The sequence below is a fragment of the Camarhynchus parvulus genome, chromosome 5, assembly GCF_901933205.1.
Source record: "Camarhynchus parvulus chromosome 5, STF_HiC, whole genome shotgun sequence".
NCBI classification, from domain to species: domain Eukaryota; kingdom Metazoa; phylum Chordata; class Aves; order Passeriformes; family Thraupidae; genus Camarhynchus; species Camarhynchus parvulus.
Window position 1 is genome coordinate 39,993,393 of NC_044575.1, and position 27,538 is coordinate 40,020,930.

At 46.8% G+C, this 27,538-nt stretch overlaps 4 protein-coding genes across 4 annotated transcripts; 2 read left to right on the top strand and 2 right to left on the bottom strand.

Annotated features, from left to right (window-relative positions):
- The first annotated feature begins 126 nt into the window (after positions 1-126).
- On the top strand, positions 127-3,721 carry SAMD15 (sterile alpha motif domain containing 15). Its single transcript, XM_030950048.1, has 3 exons — positions 127-348; positions 493-591; positions 2,555-3,721. The coding sequence occupies exons 1-3, from the start codon at positions 127-129 to the stop codon at positions 2,819-2,821; spliced, it is 588 nt and encodes a 195-aa protein (XP_030805908.1). The 3' UTR covers positions 2,822-3,721.
- Positions 3,722-3,859: 138 nt separating this feature from the next.
- Positions 3,860-7,031, bottom strand: NOXRED1 (NADP dependent oxidoreductase domain containing 1). The gene is given in 5 exon segments (XM_030950049.1): positions 3,860-4,611; positions 5,024-5,157; positions 5,490-5,614; positions 6,069-6,204; positions 7,024-7,031. Coding segments are annotated over 5 exon segments (1,020 nt in total). The 3' UTR covers positions 3,860-3,994.
- On the bottom strand, positions 4,467-21,146 carry VIPAS39 (VPS33B interacting protein, apical-basolateral polarity regulator, spe-39 homolog). Its single transcript, XM_030948801.1, has 20 exons — positions 20,811-21,146; positions 20,595-20,687; positions 20,034-20,133; positions 18,576-18,719; positions 17,544-17,582; positions 17,121-17,185; positions 15,032-15,088; positions 14,009-14,101; positions 13,305-13,338; positions 12,773-12,875; positions 12,658-12,685; positions 12,429-12,502; positions 11,834-11,909; positions 11,407-11,541; positions 10,875-10,916; positions 10,404-10,493; positions 9,916-10,002; positions 9,002-9,091; positions 8,603-8,707; positions 4,467-8,358 (listed from the first exon to the last, which is right to left on the bottom strand). The coding sequence occupies exons 2-20, from the start codon at positions 20,685-20,687 to the stop codon at positions 8,338-8,340; spliced, it is 1,476 nt and encodes a 491-aa protein (XP_030804661.1). The 5' UTR covers positions 20,811-21,146; the 3' UTR covers positions 4,467-8,337.
- Positions 21,139-27,395, top strand: AHSA1 (activator of HSP90 ATPase activity 1). Its single transcript, XM_030948802.1, has 9 exons — positions 21,139-21,383; positions 21,733-21,923; positions 22,101-22,183; positions 22,847-22,964; positions 24,571-24,659; positions 24,986-25,120; positions 25,874-25,975; positions 26,515-26,566; positions 26,988-27,395. Exons 1-9 carry the CDS (start codon positions 21,304-21,306, stop codon positions 27,158-27,160), a joined length of 1,023 nt encoding a protein of 340 aa, XP_030804662.1. The 5' UTR covers positions 21,139-21,303; the 3' UTR covers positions 27,161-27,395.
- Positions 27,396-27,538: the final 143 nt, after the last annotated feature.

Here is a 27,538-nt window from a genome sequence, read left to right on the forward strand (position 1 = left end):
TTCCCCTCTCGACAACGCAGCCAATCAACATTTAGTTCTGCAGAGCCGCGGGGCGCGGGCGGTGTTGCAGGCTGACAGCAGGGAGGGGGTGGCGGAAGGGAGAAGGGGGCGCACCTCCAGGAAGCGATGGTTGCCAAGGTAACGGGGTCCCGGAAGGACGCGCTGCCGCGGCGGCCGGGGATGGGGCCGGTGGAGCCGCGCCCGGGTCCCGCGGGGACTGGAGTGGCTGAAGGGCCGCAGCCTGAGGCCGAGGGCGCGGGGGAACCGCGGGCCGTCTGCCCCTTCCTGACCTGGAGCGCCGAGGAAGTGGCCGAGTGGGTGGCGCAGCTCGGCTTCCCCCAGTACCAGGTGCGGGGCCGGCGGCCCGGGCGGGAAACCCCCGCCCTCGGCGCCGCCTGGAGCGGTGGCGCTGAGCTCGGTGTGCGTGTGAGAGCGGCAGGGGGGCGGCAGTGGCAGAGGGCGATCAGCCTTTCCCTCCGCTTCCCTGCCCAGGAATGCTTCAGGGCCAACGGCGTCAGCGGCCGCCGTCTCATCCACGCGAACTGCTCCAACCTGCCCGCCATGGGCGTCACGGACTTCGGCCACATGCAGGTGCAAAAGGGCCGCTCGGTTTTATTTCCTTCTTTTAGGCTCTGGTGGACACAAACAGGAGCTCTGTCTCTTCCTCATTTCATGAACATGTAATTGATCTTTTTCCTTTCAAACCTATATATTTTCTTTAACAATCACTGATAGTTAAGGCTGAATTTCAGGGCTACAGTCTGGCCTTCCAAAGCTTCCTAAAAGTTCAGAAAATCAACAACTTTACTTAAATTTCATTACCCTCTTTCCCTTCCCTAGTGGAAACCACAGAGGGACTGCATTTACAGAACCAAATCATCTGTTTTGCATCAAAATCTGAAGTTGCTTTTGCCAGAAGGCTCAGGTAGAAGTTCAAACCAAGAAGAAGGAAGAAGCTCTATGCTCCAGTGACTAGACTATTAACACTATTTTATTCTAGAATACCAAAATGCAATTTCACCACAGTTCTGTCTGGCTGCACAATCTTAACCGTTTGTTTGAAACTAAATATGCCAGTAAAAACAGGAACTAGTGCCATGACTTTGCCTGTTGTTTTGACAGAAAGGCATCAATTTAACACTAAGTTTTTCAGACAGCAAACCTTCACGAATATTTCTGGTACAATCAGATAGAGACTAGAGTCATTTGTGCTTTCCAAAAGTGGAAGAATTTTACAGGCTTTGTAAGCCTCACCCTTGTATTGGGATATAGGGATGATGTGTGGTGTTAGTTCAGCTGCTGAGTGATACTAGGCCATGGGTTAGACATATCAACTGTGACCCATTCTTCCTCTTGCTGGAACTGAAATTCCTCTAGATAAACAAGAGACAGCCAGGACACTGCCACAAGCTTGGAAGTGAGACTGTCCAGTAGTGTTTTCCAAAGCTTGCAGGTAAATTGGGAACATCTCACAGACTTCAGTGGAACCTAGACACTCTCAAAGGTCATTCCCTATCCTGCCAGTTATTTATGTTTTAAAGAACTTTTTTCTGACAGAATCCAAGTACGCAGAGCTCTGCAGGATGAGGCCCTTTGGGTCTTTCAGGAAGTGTCTACTAGAGCAGGGGAAAAGTTAAAACCGCAATTTCCCAACAAGAAATATAAACGAAAGGCTGTGAGCAGAGAAAACTGATACAGTTGCTATAGAAATAGGAGTGATAGCATCAGCTCAGTGAGATGGAAACTGTTTGCAATTTAGGGGAAATGGCAGTTTGGTAGACAACTACACAGCCAATTATGTGGAAGCTATGCAGCGTAGACAAGTGACATTACTGCTGGTTTTAATCCCACTGTACTGGTATTCTAAATATCAAAAGCACTCAAGATAAGAGTCTGGTGTTCTTTTGTTATCACAAAAAGTATTCAGAGTCAAGCTAAAGTTGGGGGAGGGTTTTGAGCAAATACTGTGAAAGATCAGTAAAACCTTGCAAATTGTATTTTCAAACTTCAATCAAATTAGAGAGTTAAATTCTCAGAAGTTGCTTCAAAAACAATGGTAAGGCTCTGCTCACTCACAGTTCTAGGTCCAGCCATCTCAGACAACCATACACTCATAATTTTCTAAATAAACAATATGATTTTTCACTAATTATTTTTTACACTTTTGCATAGATTGTAATTTGCATTATAATTTAACAAACAGCGATGATTTTGCATTAAGCAGAAGAGACTACAGTTCATTTATCCATAACTTGGTTGTCCTTGAAGTGCAAGGATGAAAGCAGAGCTATATTTATGCCACCAGGAGACCAGATGTGATGCCATCCCTGATAGTAAATCTGGAGAGAAGGAGATATGCACTGCTTTAACAGTGTCACATGGAGCTTATGGATTCATATCCCCCTTATGTTGCAACTTCAAGCACGAAACTGTACCAAAATTCAGAATATCACTTCTTTTTCCTGCTGCTCTGACATGGAATGGATAGTTTTAGCTGTAGCCCTATTGTCTTTGTTTAAGAAATGAGAATTTCTGGTGTATTCTTGTATTACAGGAAATTTCACGACACGTGCGAGAGCTGCTGGGGATTGAGGAGCCTCTCTTCAGCAGATCCATTGCCCTCCCATACAGAGACAATATGGGTCTGTTCCTAGAGAGAAAGGCACCAACAGGAGAGAAAGCAGATGCCCTCACTTTCTCAGAGTTTATCCAAAAAGCAGGACTGGAGCCCTATACTACAGCTCCTTCTTTGCAAGGATCCCAGGCCATGGAGGGAGTGGATGCTCTCCCTGCATCACAGGACATGCAGAGGCAGAATTAGAGACTCATACTGCACTTTTGCCTTTGTAAGAAGCCCAGCAGCCACAGCAGACTGTACCCTTATTACCTTGCAGATTGTTCAAGGAGGTACAGTTCCACCTTTTCACAATTACAAAAAATTGTGCACTGCACTGCCACTGCAACTCTTAGACATTTTATTACACCAAACCCATTCCCACATTGTCTCTTTTCTGCAACACTTCATGTGCTTGCAGGAATTAAGTGAACTGGAGGTTGTGGATCAGACTGTACCATTGTCTGTCTTTCACTTCTGCTTCACAGTTGATTTAAAAATACAAAAGAAACCAATCATAGACATATTTTAGGCACAAGTGATTGATAAGAACTTCCCAGATGCTCAAGTGAATAGATTTCTCCCAGGCTTCAGTGTGTGCAGACTGGGCTTGCTCTGAAACCCAGATGTAAGATAAATGGCATATACTATAACTGGTGTACTGGTGTGGCAACAGCTGCTCTCAGCAATCAGAATTAAGCAGGGGGTCTAGGTGCAACATGCATAACTAATCCTTGGCCACAGAAATTATTTCCTGTGAGGCAAGACCAGGCAGGCAGTGTTTTATCATGGTAAACAGTACTGTAACGCATGATAGATGGTGGCAGAAAGTACAAAAGAATACTGAACTAGAGAATTTAGGGAATAAAAATTGCTTTGTCCTGGGTGGATTTGGACAGAGTATCCAGTTACCTGCTTTTTCCTTGAAGGACATATCATATAGTCTGTGGTGGTGAGAGTGGGGTGCATTATCACTAGCAAGGAAGTAGAAGTGCTCATGAAGGCCTGGCTCAACAGAAAGAGCGCTCCTGACTAAATCATTAGTATGTTGTCAGGATTCAATGGCTTTCTCAAGATCCCTCATGGGGAATAAAAAAATAAAAAAAAGACTGGGCCTGATCCTGTTTAGTTTTTTACACCAAAGCTGCAGCCACTACAAAATAACTGTAATTTGGTTTTGTAATTCAGTTCTGTATTGAAGCTGCAATCGAAACATAGTGAAACTGAAGCAGTTTATAAGCCAAGAAGACTATGTAATAAGTAAATTCAGACAAAAAAAACAAACCAAAACAAAAAAAAAAAGCTCAGGCAACCAGGGATAAGCAAGTTTACTGAGCCTTGTAGAGACTGAAACTCATAGAAGAAAATGTGTGCATAAGGTTATTGGCTGGAAGAGTTTGGAGTCTGAGAGCTAACAGTGCTGGTTCTTGCACTGCTTAGTCCCATGAAAGGGCTGGGATGAGATCTCAGCAAAGCATTCCTCATGGGCTTCATTAAGGTTTGTGAAAATTTAGAATCATACTCAGCATTTTCCTCTGGAATTTCTGAGAAACTGTTGGAAGCAGCTGTGGATAATGGAGACTTGTCATACAGTATCACACTAGGCTCCACTGCAACTGAAGTGAGAGATGTCTTTGGTGTTGAGCCCACATTGCTTTTAGGACAGTCTCCAGAGGGTGCCTGGTACAATAGAGCACCAGGCATCAGATGGCATCAGACAAGTTCTCTCTTTTCTAGCAGCTGGCTAAAGAGAGACTTTCTCAGTGACAGAGCTGTCAGGACAAACCAGGGGAAGGTTCTGGGAAGGGAAAACAAGTGGAAACATTTACTGTCAACAACTCTCCAAAGCAGCTTGCTAATAATGTAACAAACAGTTGTTTTCTTCAGTGTCTGACTACAAGAGTCCTTCTTGGGTCTTTGAGAAACCATCAGAGACTTGAATATAAATTGTTGCAGAATGGCTCTAGAATAGTCCTGCAAAAGAAGGAATCCTTTCCCTCAAGCAGCCTTCCCCTGTCTTAACATCCTCAATGGCCCAGTTCATGAACTGTCATAAGATCATTACCCCCAAGAACTGTCCTCTCTAGATATTCCCACAGGCTTTTTTTTTTTGCATCTAATGCCCTAGTCTTGATCAGTTGCTTCAGAGAACCCTGATAAGTAGGATCTAGGGGCAAAATAACTCAGTCCAGGTCTTCTGTTGCTAATACATCATCTAAGGCAATTCCTGGGGCAGAGATGTGGTCCTAAGGACAACATGGACTTCAACACCTTCCAACCCAACAAGGCAGCCTATGCTTTTTGTGAGATGAGGCAAGTTGCAAAGCAGAGACAAGAAGTACCTCAGCATTCAATAGTCTTCCTCCTCTTGAGTAATCAAAGTAATCTTTGCTGACAAAACTCTTGCACAGAAAGCTGGGCAGGAAGGCTTTTGCTCTGCACAGATGAGGCAGCATTCAAGAAAGCTGAGGTCATTTGTTCATTTCAGTGCCTTCTGGTGAGGCAGATTCAGCCACATGATGCTCTTCAGGCCTGCATAAAAACTGGCCACCATTTATTAATGTAATTTTATTTTCTTTGCAGGATGAACAAAAATCAAGTATCAGGTACCAGTGTGCACAGAGATGTGAAGAGATAGTCTCATCTCACACTGCTGGGAGGAATCACACTGACAACCAGACCTGTTTGATTTGAAACCTCTGATCTAGGACCATTTTAGGTGAGGGACTTTAAAATTAATAGTAACAAATCCAATACAGCTTGTACTTTATGTAGCTCATACTAATTGAGTAACCAGTAGTCCTTGACAGGTCATATAACCATTCTGCCATGATGGCGAGCACCAGGGGTGCTTCAAGCGCACTCAGCAACGCACCCATTACAGGGGGGTTGTTCCGATGTTTCAGGTCCCGTTTTGTAGAAACAATGGGTTCGAGTTCCATCCAGTGGTAAAACCCAGAAATTGCAGGTTTGAGTCCTGCAGTAAATCCTGTAGTGAAACTGTATGGTGAAAGGTGCACTGTGAAGTTTTTTTTTAGGCCACATGTATGTTAGTAAGTTAGCAGCTTTTATGGCAGAGTTTGCTCAGATGCTTTGAGTTCTTTTAACTCTAAGGGAGTTGTAGGAGTTCACTGCAGTATGTGAATATTTTGTGTGTTAAGAATGAGTTATGTGTTGAGTCTGCTAGCATAAAAAAAATTGACACAGCTTGTTTGCTCAAAAATTGTTTTTGATAAATGTATAAATATGTGAAAAATCTTATACAGGACGTGCAGTTGGAATGATTTTCACTGCACATCCTGGCCAGAATAAAGTAATGCAACTCACTGCCACCTAAAAGATAGCGTCAGAGAGTTTAATTTCTTCCTGAGTTTGGTGACAGTTCCAGGCCCAAACTCTGAAATGACATAGTCCATTTTTCTTGAGGGGAGGGATGGAGGTGTCAAGGCTGTACACAGTCACAGGACAAATGACAGCAGACAGACAGTATGTGTGACAGGAGGCAGCAGAGGAACACAATGTCCTCCCAGGCCACCAGCTTAGCATTGTTATAAAAGCACATAAAGCTCTGCTTCTGCACAGCTATTGCACTAAGCAAGGTGAAAGGGACTCAAAAGCTCAGAGAGACAGCAGAGCTATGAACCAGCACACCTCTAGGCACCAGAACACATTTACCTGTGCTCTGCCACATGCAGGTGAAACACAAAACACTGCTACCAGATTGGTAGCAGTGTCTGCCTGCCCAAAGTGGCACAGAGGAACTTTGGTGGCTGCCCATCACTGCTCTTACATAGCAAAGGGCAGCAGCAGAGTAACACAAAGGAATAAATATGCAAAGAACTCAGCTGCTTGGCCCAGTCCTTGCAGGCTGATTTAAAGTCTTCAGCTGAAATAACTGAGCCTTGGGATCTGGCTAGTTTTGAAGACCTATAAAAAGCTATTTAATAAACCCTGTTTCGTCTCTTCCCTGAGATGATTAGAAAGAGGATTTTATTCCAAACATCTCTCTGGAGGACCATTCTCCCTCTCTGTCTTATCTAAGAGTTTATGGGGTTATATGACTTTATATGCAGCCTGTAGATAACATCTGTTTACTCAGTATGAGCTACATAAAATACAAGCTGTATTAGACTTGTTATTATTAAGTTTAGCATCCCTCAGCTAAAATAGCCCTAGATCAAGGGCAGTCTTATCAATTTGTCCAAGTATGTGATGACAGGGAGTGAAGAAAGGGACCCACGCTCTCTTCAGTGGTGCCCAGTGATGACAAGGAGCACTGGACACAAACTGAAATGTGCTGGTCCATCTGAAGACACAAACCCACCTTTTACTGTGAGTGTTGCCAGATTCAGAACAGGTTTCCCAGAGAAGCTGAGTTATCTCCAGCTGTGATGATACTGAAAACTCACATAGCCATGGTCCTGGACTTGTCTGTTCCAGGTTATCCTGCTGAAGCATGAGTGGACTAGATGGTCAAGAGGGCCCTTCCAACCCAAATTATTCCATAAGAAAAAAAAAAAAACAAACACCAACAGAAAAAGAAAGACAGTTCATAGTGCATCAGGGAGGCTGGAATCCAAATCTACTCTCATGTTTGTGTGACCCTCTGTGGCAGCAAACTCTCCTACAAACTCTAAAATTAATTCATCTGTGCTGATGGCACTGAAAGTGTTAAATAAGGTACTGCTGCAAGCAATGTCATTCCATGGTGACATGCACTGTGCTTTTCAGAACATTAAAAAACCTCCTGCAACTCCTTTTGTGGGAGGTGATAAATTGCTCAGGATTAACACACAGGAGTGACAATGTGCTTAGTGGGGAAAGGAAAGAAACAGGCCAAGGAGAAAGAGACAGCTTTATTTACAGAATTGAAGTGAGGTCTGAAAGGATGAAGCCAGCAGCTTCCTGAGGAGTTGTGTTTCTCAGAAAGTGCATTTCTAATCCTTCCTGGCATAACACTTTCTGAGAAAAGAGCTGCTGGGGCCAGCAGGTTTGTGTCAACTGAGAGAGCTTCCTGCTTGCTCTCCATCCAACCCATATGGACTCTGACCACCTCTACACTAGTTATTTCCCTGATAAAGGGATCTTCCAAATGCTGCAGAGTGCTAGCAGAGGGATACTGGCAGAGGTTGCTGTCCTGGCTCTCTGCAAGAGTTCACACACTTTTCCTAGAGTGAACCAGAATTTAAAAAAGAAAAAAAAAATGCAAGTGATCCTTTGTCTCCCAGCACTTTCACACAGGGAGAACACGGTCCACGTAGGTTTTACTCCAGACACAGCCATGATTAGTGATGCCCAAGCCAGCCTGACTGTTACAGGGACTGGTCAGCACTCTCTGGTGGAGAGACTCACAAATGTGACTGACATGCTCTTCTTGCAAGAACAAGCCCAGGCACCACCCAGAGCAAACATTCATCTGCTGTGCCCAGCAACTTCCCTCCATACACACAAGTGATGCCTGGCTTACAGCCAGGTCAAATACAATCAGATTCCAAAAAGAACCAACCCTGCTGGATCAGTACCGTGGTTTTGCCAGCTACAGTTTAGTAGCTGTCTTCAACCAGCCTGAACGCCACGGTCCCACTGGGCATGGGCACCCACTGTCACCGAACGCTGATCATGCAATGAGTAGTAACAGAGCTGCTCTGTTGGCACTGGACTGGGTTCTGCAGTTCCCTCTTTCACTGACAAGGTGATGGCCAAACAGGCTGTTCCACAGGTGTTCAGTTCTTCCACCGGATTTGCTAAAAGAGGGAACAAGACACAACTAACAGCAATGCTGAACACTGAGCCCTAGGGGCCAACTTAGTGACTCCCAATTCCTGACAAGGACAGCTACAGCCAGAGCGTGCCATTCGTACCCTGAATGAAAACAAAAGATTAGCTTCCCAGCAGGGGTAGAAAGTACATAGGACAGCCATGCCCCTACACCTAATCTCTACCTATTTCTGGTGAGAGTGTCTGGAAGAAAGAGTAAGCATTTCTTACTGTGTTGCTGAGAATGCTGTTTATCTTCTCTTCTTCTGCAGAGCCCCGCTCCACCTTTCCTTTATATGCTGTCAGCTGGATACGATCCTTTAGATCCCGGTAGGTCTAGATAAAGGGCAAAAGAAAGGGACACTTCCGTGGTTAGATGGTGTCCTGCAGATGGGCAGGGCAACTCTACAATCCCCCATGCAGTTCCCAACACAGAATTTCACAGCACAAATGCTAGGAGCCACTCTCCTGGCTCATGGACTTCTACTGGGAACCTTATAATTTTTCCCAGGCCACAGGGATAAACAAACACTACCAGGCACATGACAGAAGTGGCACATAGCAGAGAACAGAAAAGCTAGAGAGAAAAAGCAGGCCCATGTCCCATCTCTTCACACAGCAGAAACCTACCTCTATGACAACATCATGGCACTTGTATTTGGTAGCGAGGTTCAGCCGGGTCTCCACATCTTCCACCAGGCGCACGTATTCCTGCAGCACCTGTGAGAGACAGAAGTGTGTCTCAGCTCCCTTCTGCAGGTATGTTGTGCCTCATTGCCTCACCCCAGTCCCAAAACCTTTCAAGGTTGCTGGTCACACAGAGTTGGCCCCTTCTTTAGGGAACAAGTGACCTCAAGAGCTTTGGCTGCAACAAAATTTTCTTCCTACAGTGGCAAGCAGCATCTCTGTATTCTTTTCATGTCATTTGATCTTGCTTCTACACCTTCCTTTTTTGTCTTATTTCCAAGAGAATATTCCTGTTCAGTCAAGCTGGCCTTCTGCCTTGCTTGCCTGACTTCCAACATTTGGGAATTGCCTGCTTACTGTACCCTTAGAAGGTCATATTTAAAAACTGACTGATGGACTCCACTGCCTGCAAAAACATTTTCCCAGGGGACCTTACCAATTCCCTGAGCAGCCTGAAGTCTGTTCTCCTCATGTCCAGACCTGAGGTTTTGCTGGCACTTTTCCTCCTATCAACAGAATGTTAGGCTACCTCATTGCTACAGATCAGGTTAACCACTGCCAGCCAGATTAAGAAAATTTAATGTAGCAAAGAAAGGTGGCAATGCACACGGGAAGAGAATTCCCAGGCAACTTTGACCAGCTGTCCCTCTTGCAGTCAGAACTAAGACCCAGCCCTCAATACCACCCACACCTTCTGTTGAGGCATTGGACACTCAGCTGTGTGCTGTGCCCACCTGGCAAAGCCAGAAGATCAGCAAGCTTCTCCCACTTCCAGCTAGGAAGCAGCTCACCTGAGGAGTCCTTCATACACCAAATCCCAATAAAGAGCAGGACATTAACAGGGGTTTCTGGCTCACCTGCACAGGAGCATTGTTCCTCTGCAAGATCTCCACCACCCGGTGGAAGCCAATAGGTGCCTTCTTTTTGGTGTAACCCAGCCAGTTCTGAAATGAGACCCAAACCTATGTTAACCCAAAAGGATAATCCTTCCAGCCACAAGAAAATGTGTTTTTTTTCTCCCCGTGCCAGCAACATACTCCACAGCAACCACATACACCCCACTGCAGAGCCCTTCAGGCAGTGGCTGGGCACAGACTGGCTGCAATCCCTTTGGTAACAGAGCTCAGGGGCAGCCCCCTTCTCTGACCTTATTGCTGCAGCCAAGCCAGGCCCAGCAGAGGTCTCAGGAAGGGAGAGGAGGAAAGTATTGCAACACTCTGCAGCAGAGGTGCTGGGCCCTGCTGAAATAAAAGCAGTCTGTCCAGTAACTCCAGAACAAGCCAGCTACCAGTAGCAGATGCCAGTACTTGGAACTGTGTCCCCAGCAAGGCTTTCTGCAGCTCACCTTGGTGGTGAGGAGGGCATCCACATCACCCCAGGCCCGCAGCTTGGCACGGGCTGCCAGGGCAGTCAGCACATACTGCTTATCAGGAATCTGCAAGGCAGAAAGCTGCAGTCAGAATAGTAGCACAGCTCAGAAGGTCTATGTGGGCTGGATATGAATGGCATCTGCCCCAGCTCTGTCAGGACCTACACCAACACCCAGGCAAAGAGGCAAGGTGCTGCCTGATGCCATACACAGCACTGCAGAGACTAGGAAGTGGGGATTCACAAGTGCTGCTGCACACAGGGTACACATGGCTCCCAAGTGCCTTTCTGAGACTCCAGAAGGGCCCTGCTCAAAAAGGATGCCATGGCCCCCTCCCTAGCTCAGTGCTGAGCCCCTCAAATTCCTCCTACTGAGCTCCTTCATTACATACAGTTTGTCTGAGCATGTTTTCAGCTAGTGCTGCCACAACAGGGGAGACTCACTCACCTTAAATGTCTTCTTCAGGTTGGTGGGGCTGCTGAACATACCCTACAGAAAGCAGACAAGTCAGTGCAAACTCAGAAGGGCAGGCCACAGCAGGGGTTCAGACACCTCTTATAAGGCATCTGCCTTGCACAGAGTCAATCTTCTCAAGATTTTACTGCTTTTTGCTCATGTCAGTGCCACAGGAGGAAGCTGCTGGCAGAAGAGAGCAACTATCCCACCCCATTAGCTGTCTGGTCTGGTTTCCCTACATCCTCAACTGATGCACCTCCAGCACTTCCAACACCAGTACCAAGCACCTCAGCCTCATGGGATTTACAGTGGTTTCTAGGACACAACTCCCTGGCAAACTGTGAGAGGTTGAATGTCTTGGACCACAAAACCCCAAACTGGTGCCAGGGGACAAAGTCTCTCTGAGGGATGAAATATGACTTCTCTTTCTGTTTTTCTCCTTAATATGCACAGCTTGACCACCTCACATCTCAAGGGCTACAAGGATGAAATGCAACCTTATCTTCTGCCACATCATCCTCACCTCAGCCTCTGTGTAGTGGTAGAAACAGGAATAGAAGAGGGTGGTCACTAGTGGCATGTTGAGAATTGAAGCCTTGCGAGGATATTTCCGAAACAGCTCTGACTGCCCAGCCATCTCCAAGTGCCGATCATTAGCCTGCAGAATCAGGAAGACAGACAGGGAACATGAGCCAAGATAACTGCCTGTTTAGCTGTGGGATAGAGACCTAGAGAGAGTGTTGTGACATCAATGTGCAAGCACAGCCCCAACATGCTATCAAGTCTCAGATGTGGTATTTCACATGTGCCTGGCACAGCAGCCTGAATAGCAATAACAAATACACTAGCCAGGGCAGGCTGGTTAGATCCAAAGTGGAGTAAGTCAGGGACAGCAAGAGATCTCACAGGTAGTCCCAGCTATCTCCTGACCAGCAGAGAAGATTTCATACCTCAATGATGATCTGTCGCTCCAACAGGGTATAATGGTCTTGGATGTGGGAGGTATCCTCAGCTGAAAATGGCAGCCTGGCCAGAAGTACAGAATCCTTCATTTACTTCTAACTACTCTTAAAAGATTTTTTTTCAACCAAGCAAGCTCCCATTCTTCCCATCTTGAATGGCTAGTGGGTACTCAAGTTCCCGACCCACTGCCCTCTCCAACTGGCTCTCTCCTAGACAGGCTCCAGAGAAAGAAACATTATGTGGTACCTCTCACAGAATAACCTAAAGTGGATGCTACCAACTTCCTCAAGTGCTCAGGCACCCATCCATCACAATCTGAAGGGTCAATGATCAGAAAGTCCCTTGAAGCATCTTTCCTCCTGAATTACCAGCAAAAGCTACTGGACTAGTGATCACACCATAAAGGATTCCTCTCTGGTCTACACTGTACCCACAACTCTACTCCCACTCCCCACTAAGGGAAAATCGACATCAGCTGTCAACCCACATAAGCCATAGCACTGGCACAGAGGTTTAATTTTCTTCACTACCACATTCTGTTTAGAATCCACATCCATCCCCTGCTTTTGTATTTTTTCTTACCCAATGCAACCTTTCAGAAATTCCCTCCTTTTTTCTACATCCTGGATATTCAAATGCTCCCGGTACTGAGACAGCTGGAGAGAGAGGGGAAAGAAGCAGTGTGTCCTCATGGACTTGGGAGGTACAATATTCCAGAGGGTGAAATGGGGACAAAAAGCAGATTCCCACACATTCTGCAGCCAGCCTCCCACCCTGCAGTAAGGGAGCTAATGCTCCTGGGAATACTCACAGCAACTTCCTCAGTCCTGTCTAAGAACCTGCAAAAGGGAATTAGTAAGCATTAACCTGGAGGCAGGCTCCTAGCAGTGTGTTCAGCCTGCCACAGGATGGATCGACAGCCTCACCTGAGCAGATCCAGAAGGAACTTCTGCTCCCCCGTCTCTCTGAGGAAATGGATCAGATGGCACAAGGCCACCTGCCGCACTTCCAGCTCCCGAAACAAGATCTCTACAGGGGAGAGAGTTTATGTACAGATGGGTAAAGTAAGATAGCACTGCCAAGCAGTGCATGGAGCCATTGGCAGGATTCATCAAACTTATCCCATCTCAAATCACAGTGTTGGAGGCTGGAGCACAGAAGAGCCCAATCACTGGGCTGACAGCTGAATTCACAGCCATGTGCTACCTCTAGATATTCACTTTCATTCATCCCATTACCACCACCTATCACTGCTTAAAGCTCCTCTCTGGAGCCTTTGTAGGCATCACCACCCCCCCCCCCCCCCCCCTACATTACACTTGCTACAAAAATATTTCATGCTTAGTAAAAAAGCAATACCCCAGATGCTCTCTTTGTAACTTGCACCCAGTGAAGAAATCACCCCCTCCGTCCTTCACTGAAACACACTATAGGAATCCCAGCCCCAGTTATCCTCACCTCTCCTCAGTGTCCGTTTCAGAAATATCAGGACCTGTAAGCACAGCCAGATAGCTCAGAATTAAGACAGACCAACAATCTGCACACTGGTCAAGGCCTAGAGAAGTTTTGCAAAGGGCCTCTGAAAACTCAGCTCTTATAGCACTGAACTTAATTCTGGTACCCACAACACCCAGGACCAGCAGTGAGCCTGGGCCACAGCTGCCTGGATTCTTGCCTAAGCTCCTACTCTGGAGTTTAGATAAGTGAGGCCAAAATTTACAAAGGAAAACCTTTCCATGCAAAATCCAAGGAATTAAAAGACCTGGAAGAAATAAGCTCTGACCCAATCCCATTTCCTCTCTGATACTTTAAAAGCCAGAAAAACTGGTGAGGCCCCAGATCCCAAATGCCAAGTCCCAGATCTTCTGTGCTGAAATGAGCAGATTAAACCTGCACCTTCAAGAAGCAGTTGCAAAAATCTGTAAGGGTGATGGATCAGAGTCCTTGTTATTAACATCAATTCTGCAGAGTGGCAGGAAAGACAGCAAGAATACAGAATTTCCCAGTCTTTAACTTTGACACTTTCCAGTAACTGTTTGGTTTGAACTAAAGAACACCCCCTAGTCTTGCAAGACCAGGTGGCCAGCTGACTGCATTCTCACAAGCACTCTCTGTGGGGCCACTCAGAAGTTCCAGCCCTGTACAGCCCCAGCAGGACTCACAGCTGTAATGACATTCCCATCATGCCCTGCCACAGCTTCATCCAAGAGCACCAGCTTGTCCTGCAGGGAGCGAAATCTCTCTAGAGAGCAGACCTAGAGATAGAACAGGAAGAAGTAGGCATGTGGGACATGAGACAGTCCTCAGGCTGAACCCAAGCTATTATTCATTCCTCTCCCATAAGCCCTTCAGCAACATGAATAACTGCCCTCCCAATAAGTGGAGAAATTCTCATTTAGCTGAAACCACATGCTGCATAATCCCTGGAAATCTGTCCACAGGAGTTGCAGTCAACCCTCATTACTGCCCAGTCTAGGACAGCAGACAATGTACATTCAGCACAAACACCCTTGTAACAAGACAAAACTTTCCTGTACACCACAAAACACTAGCCCTGACTAGCCTCCTCCCTAGGAGGAGGGAACGCTGCAGGCCCCTTTCCACAAAGGAGACCAGAGAAGTAGAGTCATAACTCTTTCTCCCTCCTTCTTACCCCACATCTATGGCCTCTCTCAGCCTTTAGCTCACCTCCGCCTTTGAGGAGACATATACAGAGTGAAACCACAATCTCCCTAGGTGTTCACTGCACTGAGGCAGCTGAGACTAAGATTACAGCTCCAGTGAAACCACTTCTGCCTTCCTCCCTCCATTTGCCACCAAGTGAGAATGGAGATAAAGCCCCACCCCCTCAGATTTTTAAAATAAACCCAGCCCCAGGGAACAGAAAGGGTAGAAAGGGACACAGCAGTACAGATACCTACTGTTAGAGCCTTGCTGAGGGGACAACTCAAGTTAACAAAGCAACAAAACCCTGAAGTTCTCCTGCTGCTCCTGAGCTAGTGTGATCCCAGCACTGCCACCTGGCAAAGTAACAGACAGGCAGACCACCATCCCTGCTAGGTGCTGCAAGCAACACAGATCCCCTCCTTGCTCCCAGAATAGCCAGGAGCACAGCAAAGTGTAAAGCATTTTGGAACCACCCACCCTCCATCTCTTACAAGCAGGTGGGAGTGCAAAGTCCTTACCTTGCCCCTCTGCATTCTCCTGACTGTATCTTTGGGGCTCCAGTCACCACTGTAATCCTGCCACAAGAGAAATAAAGCACTCTTAAGCCTCAGATCAATTTCAGCAATCTCCAAGCTGCTTTTCACTTCTGCTGCATCAGTGATGGCCTACATGTAGCTACTCACACTGATCATTCAGCCGCTCCAGGAAAGGTGTTAGTAGGATGCATATGTACATTTTTCAGGTGCAAATGTTGAGCCCTCAGACTCTGCATATGCTGGTGTGGAGGGAAGCTAAAGGCCCATGTTAACACAGCATTTCTAGTGCCTCAGTAAGGTCTGTCATCATATCCTTTATAAGTAGTGCATTGCATCAGGTTGTTGCTTTCAGGACAAACAAAATACACGCAAAACAGACTAACCCAAAACTGAAGGGCAAGGAGTCAGTTTCTTGTTACAATTCAGACAGACTTCTGCTGGTGAGCCTTCCACAGCAGCGTGGAGAGCACAGGGACAACAGCCTCAGGCAAGCACCTGGGGAGTTGCACAAGACAAGGACAATGTGACAAGGCCACTGAAGCCTGGAGGAGGACCATCTTAAGGTCACATGCTACCACTGCTGCAACGACCAGAATTTTGCCCCTGCAGCGGGCAGACACTACGATCTGAAGCACTGGATAAAAAGGGATGGTGGCCTGAGCCACTCCCCACTCAGACACCATAAAGTCATCTAGGTCTCTGTGAGGCACTCAAGCCAGTAGTTGCGATTCAGCTTTCTGCCTCAAAAGGCCCAGAGAAAAGAAGCAACATGAACCAGCTCTGAGAACACTGAATTTTAAATCCATTGAAGATTTATTGAAAGCCCAAATCTAAGGATGAAAAGTCTGACCCAGTCCTTTTGGGAGACCTCAGCACATGAGTCTCTCAAAGCAATGTACAGCTGAGTGTCAAATATCCTGAGCACCAGAGTTCCCTCCAGCACCTCTGGCCAGAGGCATCTTCTCAGCCTGTCACTGTCAGGACACTCATCAAAAGTTGCCACTAACTTTCCCTTTTTTGTTCCACCCCACTTACACCACCCCATTTGCATTTAAGAGGTTGTATAATCCTTCTCCTTCCCGTTTCACTGCTTCTGCAGGCCCAGAACAGAACAAAACAGGGCACTCTTGTTTCTCCTGCTGTGCTTTGAGGAAGTGCTGTCTGTTAGGTTTTGCCATTAATGGCTAACTGACAAAATACAGCAGCCTGGGGAGGATCAGATGGCCAAGGACAGGTGGACCATGAGCCCTAGCAGCTCAAGGATGCAAGTGCCAGCTACTGGAGGAGACTGGGGTCTGGGATTCAGCTACAAAACAAACCAGATGTCTAAGACCAGCTACTGGAGGGACCCATACAGCGTGTGTATGTTCCACTAGTGGAATTGGTCAGACAGAAAGGAAGCTCAGGATCAAGCTTGAGTGTTTTCTTATGTGTCTATTCATAAAGGCATTGGTTTCTGTCTGTGTTAATCCTTGCAGACAGTTGTGTTAGTATTGTGCATGTCTGTCTCTGCAGGAAATATAAGCTCAGTCCTGTTACTGCCTGGACCTAGGGACATGGGACCACAACCTCACACCTAGTAAGAGGAATCCACCTAGTCCCAAAATCTTCTAGATTCTCTAACACTTATCACTGCGTATCTGGTAGACAAACATTCCTGCCAATTGAAACACTGCCTCTGCACAACTCCCTCTCTATTGTCCCAGTGATTCATGAACAAGAAATTTCAAAACTTTCATATTTAAAAAAACGTAAAAACCACATGTGAAGCCAGTTTATCTGACCTGACATGAAAGCAGTTTACACACCAAGCACTATTTTGAAATCCTTTCCACAAGGCTGCTAGCTATTCATTAAAAGGAGTAACCAAAACCAAGACCCTCTGCAAAGCTCTACACTTCTGAGCAAAAGCAGAGAAAGCTTAAATTACTGCAAGGCTGCATTTTGCAGCTCCCTGTCCTATTCCCTGCATTGCCCTCTTCTGTCTGAAACAGCAACTAATCACTTCCCATGAAACCAGTGAAGTAGGAAGTTCACTAATCTTGGTATAAATCAAGCACAGACTGCTCACCTTGTACTCAGCTTTCGGTCTGCGCAGCTCTGGGGCATAGTTTTTAACTCCTGTGTCAGTGAGGGCTGAGAGGGAAAGGCACAGATGAGTAGTACATAAAAATCCTGATTCACACCCACTTCCAAACCCATCCCTTTCTTGATTTTCATGGCAGAAGACCCAAACTTAAGCATCAAATGGCAATACAGCATTGCTCTAAAACAAACAGTTGTCAGTTGTACATAAGTAATTACCCCAAATCATCATGCCAATTCTTTAATTTCTTTGAGGAAAGAACGACCCACAATTCAACTTTTAGACAGTACATGATTCAGCTTCCCTTCTTGCATCATAAGGCAGATGACACTTCCCTTTTTTTTGGAAATGCTTAGTTTTGTGTAAATCTGCACCCCTCCCAGAATGAGGCAAGGACCCAAAACTTACCATCTGAAAGGGACTGGAAACTTGAGAGTTTGTTTCGTCCTGAAATAAAAACACTGATGAGACACTGTCCCTTCACCAGCAACATCTCCTGCACAGGGAACATATGCCTAGACTGCAAGCCAGCTTACTGCAGCTATGTCCTCATAGAACCAGTCACCCTGTACAGTGATTCACACTACACCAGCACAGCTGGGGCTCACCTGCTTACATTCTAAGGCATTGAAGTTGTCTGTGGCATTGCAAACCATACCACACTCCATCTCTATCTGCTCTTTTGCTGCTGAGGCCAGGAGAGGTTAGACCTGGATTCACTCATCTACCTACAGAGCAGAGGCTCAAGCACATAGCACTGCAACATAGGCCATGGCAACACGGACAGCTCCACCCACCAGGGCTGCAATTTGGATGCCTTTCATGACCTTATTGTCATAGTTGAGAGTAAAAAACAGCCCCAAGAAAGAGAGACAAAGTAAAAGCTGTTTTGTTGTCTTGCTGTGTGAGAACAGAGCTGAACTCTTGCAAGCTGTGTGTTTGCCCACAGCCTGCTGCACAGCTCCCCCATAACCAGCTATGCTGCCACTACTGCTATCATGTGCTTGCTGAACCAACACCAACAGCAGCCAGCTGAGCTCCAAATAAAGCATAATCAATCTGTCTTCTCTACAGAACTCAAAATCAAATGAGGGCTACGTGGGTCAAGCCAGTCCCTTTGCAGCCTGCTCTTTTCCACCAACCACATGGATTGCCACACAGTGCTGTGCTCTACCTTGCTGTTCTCTGGAACCTGGATTTTAAGAAGTTGAAATCTCCAAAGCCCCTTCCCACTCCACAAAAGCATGTGATCTACTGCACAAGACAGTCTCCAATTTCTGACCAGAGAGCAATACACTTCCACCCTGAGGAGAGATTGGAGCTTCCCTATTTGGCAATACACTTCAGATGAAACAATTTACATAAGATAACACATTGCCCCTTGACAGTCTTAAGGGAAAACACATTTGCCAATATGTATTGGTATATACGGAACCTCACCTTTGAACAGGCTGCTTAGGGAGTAGGAAGAAGCTTGTTTGGGAAGAGCAGCATAGGAGGAAGAGCCTTTCTGTAGGCTGGAGTCTCGGCCATCCAGGGAGCTGGTGCTGCCAGAGGCTGTCTCTTTGATTGACCAGGAGATACCTGTGTGCAGACATGTCATTTTTATCCCAGAAAGAGTCTGTAAAGAATGGTCTTCTGGCACAGCAGAAACATTACCAGATGTGTGCTGGTCAGTTCTGCACTAGCACATCAAGGTAAGTCTGACCCTCAGCACTAAGTGGACACAGTGCATCCATCTCTCCATGCAGAATTCCAGTCTCATATAATGCTGCTTGTTAAGCAGTGGCATGTTGTCCTCCAGAAATGCCTGGTTTCAGCAACATTGTACAGCTGGCTACGGCTTGTGTAAAAGGAATATACAGACACCCCCACCTTTTATGTATTATTGCATCAGGCAAAGCATGGTCCTTGTTCTAAAAGTACAAAGCAAGACAGAGAGTCCCTGGCCTACCTCGAACTGCAGAAGCCTAAGAGCATGCTTTCCTCAACACTGAAGACTAAAGATAATTTTCCTTCCCACACAGACAAAACAGCTCTCAGTGTGCATATGCTGCTGGCAACAATGCATGTGTCTCCTTCCTGCCTGTTCAATACAGCTTCCCCTTGTTTTCACACAGCTGCACAACACACATATTTTAGGATCAGGATGATAGACAAAAAAAACCACAATAGGCAAAGAGACCCTGGGTGGGAAAGAAAGCAGAGGGAAGAGCTGCAGCAAAGGACAAGAAGATCAGTCTCTGAAGATCCTTTGGGTGACCCATATGTAAATTTTCCTGGTTTGACACTGGCTAGTAAGTGTCACAATTCTGTGGGTCATGAACTCAAAAGCACAGCACACAGGATTGTGTGTGGGCCATGAACTCGCTCCCATCATCACTAGAAACACATCTGCTTAATGTTTACAGCTCCCTTTCAAATTTCAAGTGTAAGAGTCATTCTATAAACACACCTTAAACCTTGGATAATTGCTTAAAGTGCTGTGGGGTCAAAACACAACAAAACACAGAAACTTTAAACAGTGCCATTTCAGACAGTGATGTGAAGGAAATTATCATCTGGAATCTCACAGGCCACCTGAGCAAGATGCGCATCAGTCCATAACCACCAAAATAGCTGCTCTGAGCTTGGCTACATATTAGAAAAAACACAGTGAATTCCCTCTACTTGTCTGCACTCCTCTTTTTTAACACAATTTGGGCTTCTGCTCAGCCTCTTTTCAGTGGATCTGCTCAGGTAAATCAAGTAGCTCACAATGTGACCTGGGAGACTTGAATCAGATTAGATATGCAGGATTAGATAGCAAATAATACTCCTGACTTAAGTGACTTGACTTAAGCAGCAATTTTAAACCCCCTCTCTCTCAAAGATAATTTGCAGTACTTCTGCACTTACTTCCCACAGGTTCTCCACTCCAGCTGACCCTCTCGAGGTCATCATCATCATCATCGACAATATCCCGAAGGCTGTTCACTGCCCGTTTGGATTCCTTTAGCTACAGACAAAAGAGTGACCTTGCATAAGGACCATCAGAATTGCAGAATGCACTTAGTTTTCTACTATCATCAAACACCTCCCAAAGAACTTTGAATACAGCTTCTTCAGCTTCCATTGCTTCTTCTCGGGATGGTATTTTAGTCCTGTAGCTGTGCAGCAGACATAGGAGCCCTTCCTCACCACTGGACAAGGACACCTACACGGACACTAACAGCTCAGCCAGCGGGAGATGCGGTTTGGTGCGTGGGCGAGGAACCACGTCCTCAGGAGATTTGGGACTGGCTACCGTGGAGAGAGACGGGAGCCCTTGGTACCCTCCGCAGTGGGCAGGAGGTGACAATCACCTACAGAACATCGACCCTCCGCGATGTGCAGGCCCGAGACCTGGGCTGGGACGGCTACGGGGGCCCACCCGGCGAGGGTGTCGGACCGGCAGCTCCAGGGCCGGACCTTCCCTACCTGCGAGAGCTCGTCATCATCATCGTCAAAGGTGAAGGCCCGGAACTTGGAGCTGTGCCAGTACTCCTCCTCGTCCGCCCGCACCCTGCTCATCTGCAACGGCACCGCGCGGTTGCCTCAGCACAGGGAGGGAGGGAGGGAGGGAGGAAGGGGCTGCCTCGGTGGTACCACCCCCGGTCCAGCTCCCGATGCCGACGCCCCCGGCCACTCTCTCACCTCGCCGCCCCTCCCGCGCCAGCAGCGCCTCACAGCAGGACAGGGCGGGGTGGGGCAGCCGCGCGCGGAGCACGCCGGGACATGTAGTTCTCCCGCTGGGAGAACTCGTTCACGTACTACGAGTCCCGGGGTTCCCCGCGGGCCGCAGTAACTTGCCTTCGGACTACCAGTCCCAGCGGGCTACGAGAGCGGCGGAGCTGTGTCTGGGCCGGCAGTCGGGATCGGGGTTTTGGGAACTGTGGGCTGACTCCGGGAGCTGTGGGCCAGCGGGGACGGGACGGGACGGGACGGGACGGGACGGGACGGGAGGCCGAGCCCCAGCCTCAAGCTGCCTGCAGCGCGCGGAACCAACTAGCCGGGCGGAACCAATAAGCCGGGGTGGCGCCGCGGGGGCGTGCCGGAAGAGCCCGCGCCGGGCGGAAGGCGGGAGGCGGCGCGGCGGTTCTAGCAGCTTCTACGGGCGCTCGGAGCGGAGGCGGTAATCCCGGTCCCGATGGCCAAGTGGGGGGAGGGAGACCCGCGCTGGATCGTGGAGCAGCGGGCCGACGCCACCAACGTCAACAACTGGCACTGGTGAGCGGGGCGGCTGCTCCCGGAGCCGCCCGGGAGGCCCCGGCGCGGAGGGGGCTGCGCGGCCGGAGCCGCGGGCAGAGGGGCCGCCGCCGTCCCCTTCTCGCGGAGCGGTGCTGAGGTGGGGGTGTCGGGCGGAGCCTCCGGGGCGGCCCCGGCTCCGTGCGGGTGTGCCGGGGTGCCCGAGCCGAGGTGTGCCGGGGGAATGCCTGCAGGTGGCCTGGGGAAGAAATCTCTGTGTGTTTGTGTGGAAGCGGGGCAGGGAGACAAGACTGGGGAGCACTGGATAGTCCCGATATGCACTGTCAGCGTGGCCTGTCCCACATTGTCACCCTGCTCGGTTTTCCTGCAGGACAGAGAGGGATGCCTCCAACTGGTCCACGGAGCGGCTGAAAGCTCTCCTCCTGCCTGTCAGGGTGGAGGGTGAGGAAGGGGCATGTGAGGTGACAGAAGTGAGCAAACTGGATGGAGAGGCTTCCATTAACAACCGCAAAGGGAAACTTATCTTCTTCTACGAGTGGGCTATCAAGCTGGCGTGGACTGGTGAGTGATACGCACCCCTCCTGTTTCAAGGTCAGATTCGTGTATGATATCAAGGATACACATCTTATTTGGGAAATAATAATAAAGGGAAGTGTCATATTTGGATACAATACAAGTTTGCTTTGACCACAACCAGAGTAAGAAAGGTTGATCTGAACAATATAATTATAATTGCAGGCACCTCAAAGACAGGAGTGAAGTACAAAGGTTATGTGGAGATTCCTAATCTCTCAGATGAAAATGACATTGATGAAGTTGAGGTAAGCAGAGCTGGATGTATGGAGTATTCTAACAGGAATACTCACAGCATTGATATTTCCTTTCCTGTTACCTTTCTTAGAACATTTGTGTAGAATTTTTTACTGTTAGAGACTGCTTAAGTTAACAGAATCAAAGAATGGTTTGGGTTGAACAAGATCTTTAAAGGCCATCTATTACCAACCTCTCAGCCATGAGCAGGGACATCTGTCACTAGGGCAGGTTACTCAGAGCTCCATCCAGCCTTGCCTTGAACACCTCCAGGGATGGAGCATCCACAGATTCTATGGGCAACCTGTTCCAGTGCCTCACCACCCTTAGAGTAAAGAATTTCCTTCTAACTTTTAATCTAAATCTACCCTCTTTCAACGTAAAACCGTTATCTTTCATTCTGTCACTGCACTCCCTAATAAAGAGTCACTGCCCCATCATGTTGTATCTTTATCAAATGAATTCCTGTCTCCTAGATGCAGAGGGCTCTGTAGCACAAGGAGGTATTTAGGAACACAGGTACAGTACTGTAGGCTGAGAGAGGTGAAGTGAAGGATGAATAAAACTGCAGGGCTGTTTATGAAAGTTTAGCCAAAGTCTGTGATGTTGAATTGAGTAATAAGAGACCTGTGAACATACGTCCTTGTTAATCAGTGCTTGTGGTCATTGTTCAGATCCTTGTCAGCCTTGCTAAAGATGAGCCTGAGACTAACTTGAAGACCCTGATGAAGCAAGAGGGTGCAAAGAAAATTAGAGATGCAATGAAAACTTACATCAGCACCCTGAAAACAGGTATGTAACTGAGAGGGAGAAGTGTTATGGGAACCCATATGGACTGATTCTAAAGAAGAGATGGGAGTAAAGAGAGGCTCTCTCCATCTCAACAGAAGGGTGTCAGAGCAATAACAGTAAATTTGGGAAGAAGCATTTCTGTTCTAGACAGCATAGCACAGCCCAGAAGGATTGGTTCTGGTGGTAATGCAGTAATAAACAGTAATTTTGAATTTATGTTTTAAAACTGAGAATGCCCTTCATATCCTGAAGCTATGGAGAAAATGAAAGCCAGTAAAACGTGTTGGTCACCCCAGTGACATAATCACTGCCTGTGGCACAATCTGGCCTTCAGCTGGCTTAGTCCTTTGGAAAGTGATATCTTATCCAGTTTGTAGTTTGTTTTGGGGTTTATTTTCCCCTCTTACCACAGTGATAAAGACATCTAGTGTTACTTGGATTTTAGAATAACTGATATCTGAAAATTTCTCTGCAGGTTTTATTGGTGTCTTTTAATGAGCTGTCTCAGCATCTGGATCAATTTTCTTTTTTTTTAAGTTAAATCTGAGTCCAGCAGTTGGAGTTAAATCAATGCACTTTGGCTGAGTTTGGCTTTCCTCTCAAATACAGGCTGGGAACGCTACAGTTGCTTTTTATATCCATTTAGCTATATTACATTACATGTCCTAGATATGCTGGGTACAAACCACCACTGATTGCTGTTTTTCCAGGATTAAATTTCTGTACTCTTGGGTTTTTTTCAGGCACTGTAGTGGTCAGGCTGGGTGATGCAGTCACCCAGTGAAAGATAAGAATGCTAATCAGAAAAATCTGTATGATCTTATGGGCTACAATAAATGAGAGTAAGTGGGAGCCAAGTATTGCAGGATACAGGTTTATGCATACATGATAAAATTCTGCTTTCTGGTGGAATTTTGCTACTCTGAACAGATGAAGAGGAAGAAAAAGGAGCAAAATGTTGTATAATTGGTAAAAGCAGAAGTGACTGAGCTGGAGAAAAAGCAAATGTAATTCTGAACGAGGCTGAAGGTTCTGATGGACTTACAGAAGTGTTAGTGCTGGTGGACAGGGTGCTGGCAAAGCTTGCCTGGCTTTCTGTGTGCAGTCCTGGCATCTGGTGTCAATATAGATAAATCAAAGAGGGAGTTGGAAATTACTGTTGTTTACTGCAGCGATACAAGAAGTGGAAAAGCTTCGTTTGGTGTGTCTAGATCAGCAAGGCAAAAGTTTTTGAGGTGTAATGTGATTGCAATTTATATTAGAGAGTGAGAGAGGAAAAAAGCTATGTTAGTCTAAGGCTAACCTACCCTAATGTGAGAGCAGCGTGTGGAAGATTCTGTGTCTAGGCTGGGAAGAGGAGGTAAGTTGCTAATTGTTACTGTAGGCAGGTTCTGACAGGGCCTTTGGGGGAGAGTAGCGAGGGAAAGAATTAATTACTTGTGAAAAGAGGTCTGTTTACTTTTTCTAAACACTGTTCCAAGTCATGGATGCTAGCCAAGAGCAAGGGGAAAACCAGGAAGCCCTTTTTGATTGTGTATTTCAAAGTACAGTCAGAAGGTTTACTTGATCTTTAATTGGTTTCATGGGCACATTTCTGTCTTTCCAGAATTCACCCAGGGCATGATTTTGCCCACAGTGAACGGTGAACATATGGAAACAGCACCTCAGGTGGCTCCTAAAGCAGAAGAGTGCAAGGTAAACAAAACTGCAAACATGCTTTGGGATCAGTGAAGAAAGGTATGCTGTATTAGATTCTGCGACTTACAGCAGCACCCTGTGTTGTGTATAGGATATATACATTCAGGAACTGGCAATCTCTGGAATAGGTGTGACTGTTTCCATTGGCAGCACATGATGTTTCTTCCAAGCAAAGTGATAAATCTGCTTTTTACCTTTATGTATGGTTGTATCTTATTGCATCTTTACTAAGAGCCTTGGATTTTCCCCTTGCACATGTGAACCATTTGTTGATTTTTTGGTGAAAACAAGTGTGTATGTGTTTGTTTTCCTTGTTTTGTTAGACGGCTGCCAGAAGCAGCACTGCCATACCACAGTCCAAATCCATAGGAGTCAAGATCCCTACCTGTAAGATCAGTTTGAAGGACACCTTCTTAACTTCTCCTGAGGAGCTCTACCGGGTATTTGTTACTCAGGAGGTAATGCCTGGCTTCTTCTGAGAGTTGTTCTTTGCATACAGGAGGCTCCTTCTAATAAGGATTTTAAGAAATTCTGTAGGACACTCACAATCCATGAGAATGGAATAAGAAAGCTGTTCTGCAGAGTAGTTGCTGAAAGCCTGTGTGTGCATCTTTTCACACAGCTGACAAGAGGGGGAGTAGTGCCAACCAGAAGCAAGTTCCAGACTGCTGTCAGCGTCTGTCTGTAGGTGTATCCCTTACTGTGTGTGGCCAGATCACTTGGGATTTACAGTTGTGTGCTTCTGGTTTGTTTTTTTCTTTTAAGGTTAGGTGGTATTAAAAGCATGCTTTGGGAATAGCTTCCACTTTTCTGCACAGTATTGCATAGTTTAGGATGAGAGAGCAGCACTGTAGCATTATTTAAACACAGTCTTTTGTTCTTCCTATTTTAACAAAAAAAATGGAAAAGCAAAGAATATTTTTCTAAGAATTAGGTTTCATTAAGAAATCAACAAAGTAAATCACTGTGTGACTCAGAACACTGCATAGCACTATGAAAGCTGGAGGTTCTTTTTCTTGGGCAGGTGGAATGCTGCTGTAGTAGCTAAAAACTTGCTTTTCTGGCCAGGGGTTTTGTCTTTTGCTGAAGACCTTACACTGTTGAGCTACCTCCTCTTCCAGAACTTTTGTAACTGGGTGGGAGGCATTGGGCAATGAGTTTGCAGGAAGATAATGTCAAGTAACACAGATCTGCTCCTGAATTCTTTTCAGATGGTCCAGGCTTTCACCCACGCACAAGCCACCTTGGAGGCCGATAAAGGAGGCAAGTTTCAGTTGCTGGATGGCAGTGTCACAGGAGAGTTTGTTGACCTAGTAAGTACTAACCAGTTCAGGTGTGTCTTGCTCAGAGGCAGCACTGTTATCAGGCTGTAACTTCCTATCAGTTCTGTTACAATGCTTTTGTTAGCTAACTGTGGACTTCTGCCTGGTGCCCAATAGTTACCTATAATTTCTGTGGCTATTGAAGCATTCCTAGTAGTATGGATGAATGCATGGCACTTTGGTCTGGGGAGAAAATGGAACTTCCAGTCATAGATCTCCCCTGTCTTTTTGTGATTTTAGTTGTCAGGGGTTGGAGGAGTGGTAAAGATAGAAACTGACCCTTCTTCTCTTTGACTCAATTGCCACTAAAGTCTTCTGGACAGTCAGGGACTCTGTCTCAGTGTTTGGGGCTGCATGCCTTTCTGGAAGGGGATTGAAAAGAAAAGGACACTTAAAATCTCTTTCCCTCTGTGTGTGTGTTTCACAAGGGATCTCTAAGGCTTCATTCATATCAACACAACTCTAGAGGTTTTCTATTAGACTGTAAGATTTCCAGAAGTTACTACTCAGTCTTTGTCTTCCTTTTCAAGGTTCCTGAGAAGCAACTTGTTATGAAATGGAGATTTAAATCTTGGCCAGCTGGTAAGTAGTCCAGAAATGGACTTGCCTTTCTTTGAAGGATACCAGCCCCATTTGCCACACTTTATTGTGGCTCCTGATCAGGGAGCACAGGATGTTCTGGGAGCTGCTCCAGTGTTATCCCAGCTTCCTATCCCACACTATCATGTCTGCATCTTCAGCGACTATGTAGAGCAGTGACCAGGTAGGAAGGATGAAGTCGCTGCTTGTGCAGCTGTAGCTGCAACTGCTTCAAACCGCAGGGAGGGGGAGCCCTCTGCTAGCTGTGTTTCTAGGGAAGGCTCGCAGCTGCCATAAGCAGACCCTCTGGGAAGGACCTCGGAGAGTCTTAAGTGGTGCCCTGTGAAAGGAGGGGCAGAGCAGCCTGCAGGGGCTGTATGTACTGTACCACACACTGCTGACAGACCTGCTTTGGTTCGTCTAGGGCACTTTGCAACCATTACCTTGAACTTCAATGACAAAGGTGGCGAGACAGAGGTGTGCTTGGAAGGCAAGGGTGTTCCTGCCAGTGAGGAAGAAAGAACAAAGCAAGGCTGGCAGCGCTACTACTTTGAGGGCATTAAACAGACATTTGGTTATGGTGCTCGCTTGTTTTAATACCGGTTGCTGGGAGGCTCTGCCTGAAGACTCTGCCACATGGACTGATAAAATTCTCGCCTGCTCCTTTCTAATCTTGGCCCTGCCGCTGAGTAAAGTGGGGTGACAGGTGATGAGGAAGGCCATAGAGCAGCACCACTTTCAGTCCCTCACTGCTTTGTGCATGTCTTGTGCTGCAGGGGATTCTCTTACATGTACATACTTCTATTGCTAAATAAACCTAACTTAAAAAAAACACTGTGGAATTTGTGTCCTCGGATTGGCTTGAGTTCAAAGGGTTGGGCGATAGGCTGAGGGAGGGATCTGTCTAGAAAAACACCGATCAATGAGGATTGCTGATGCCAATGTGATTTACTCCTCACTTCTGGGGGAGTACAG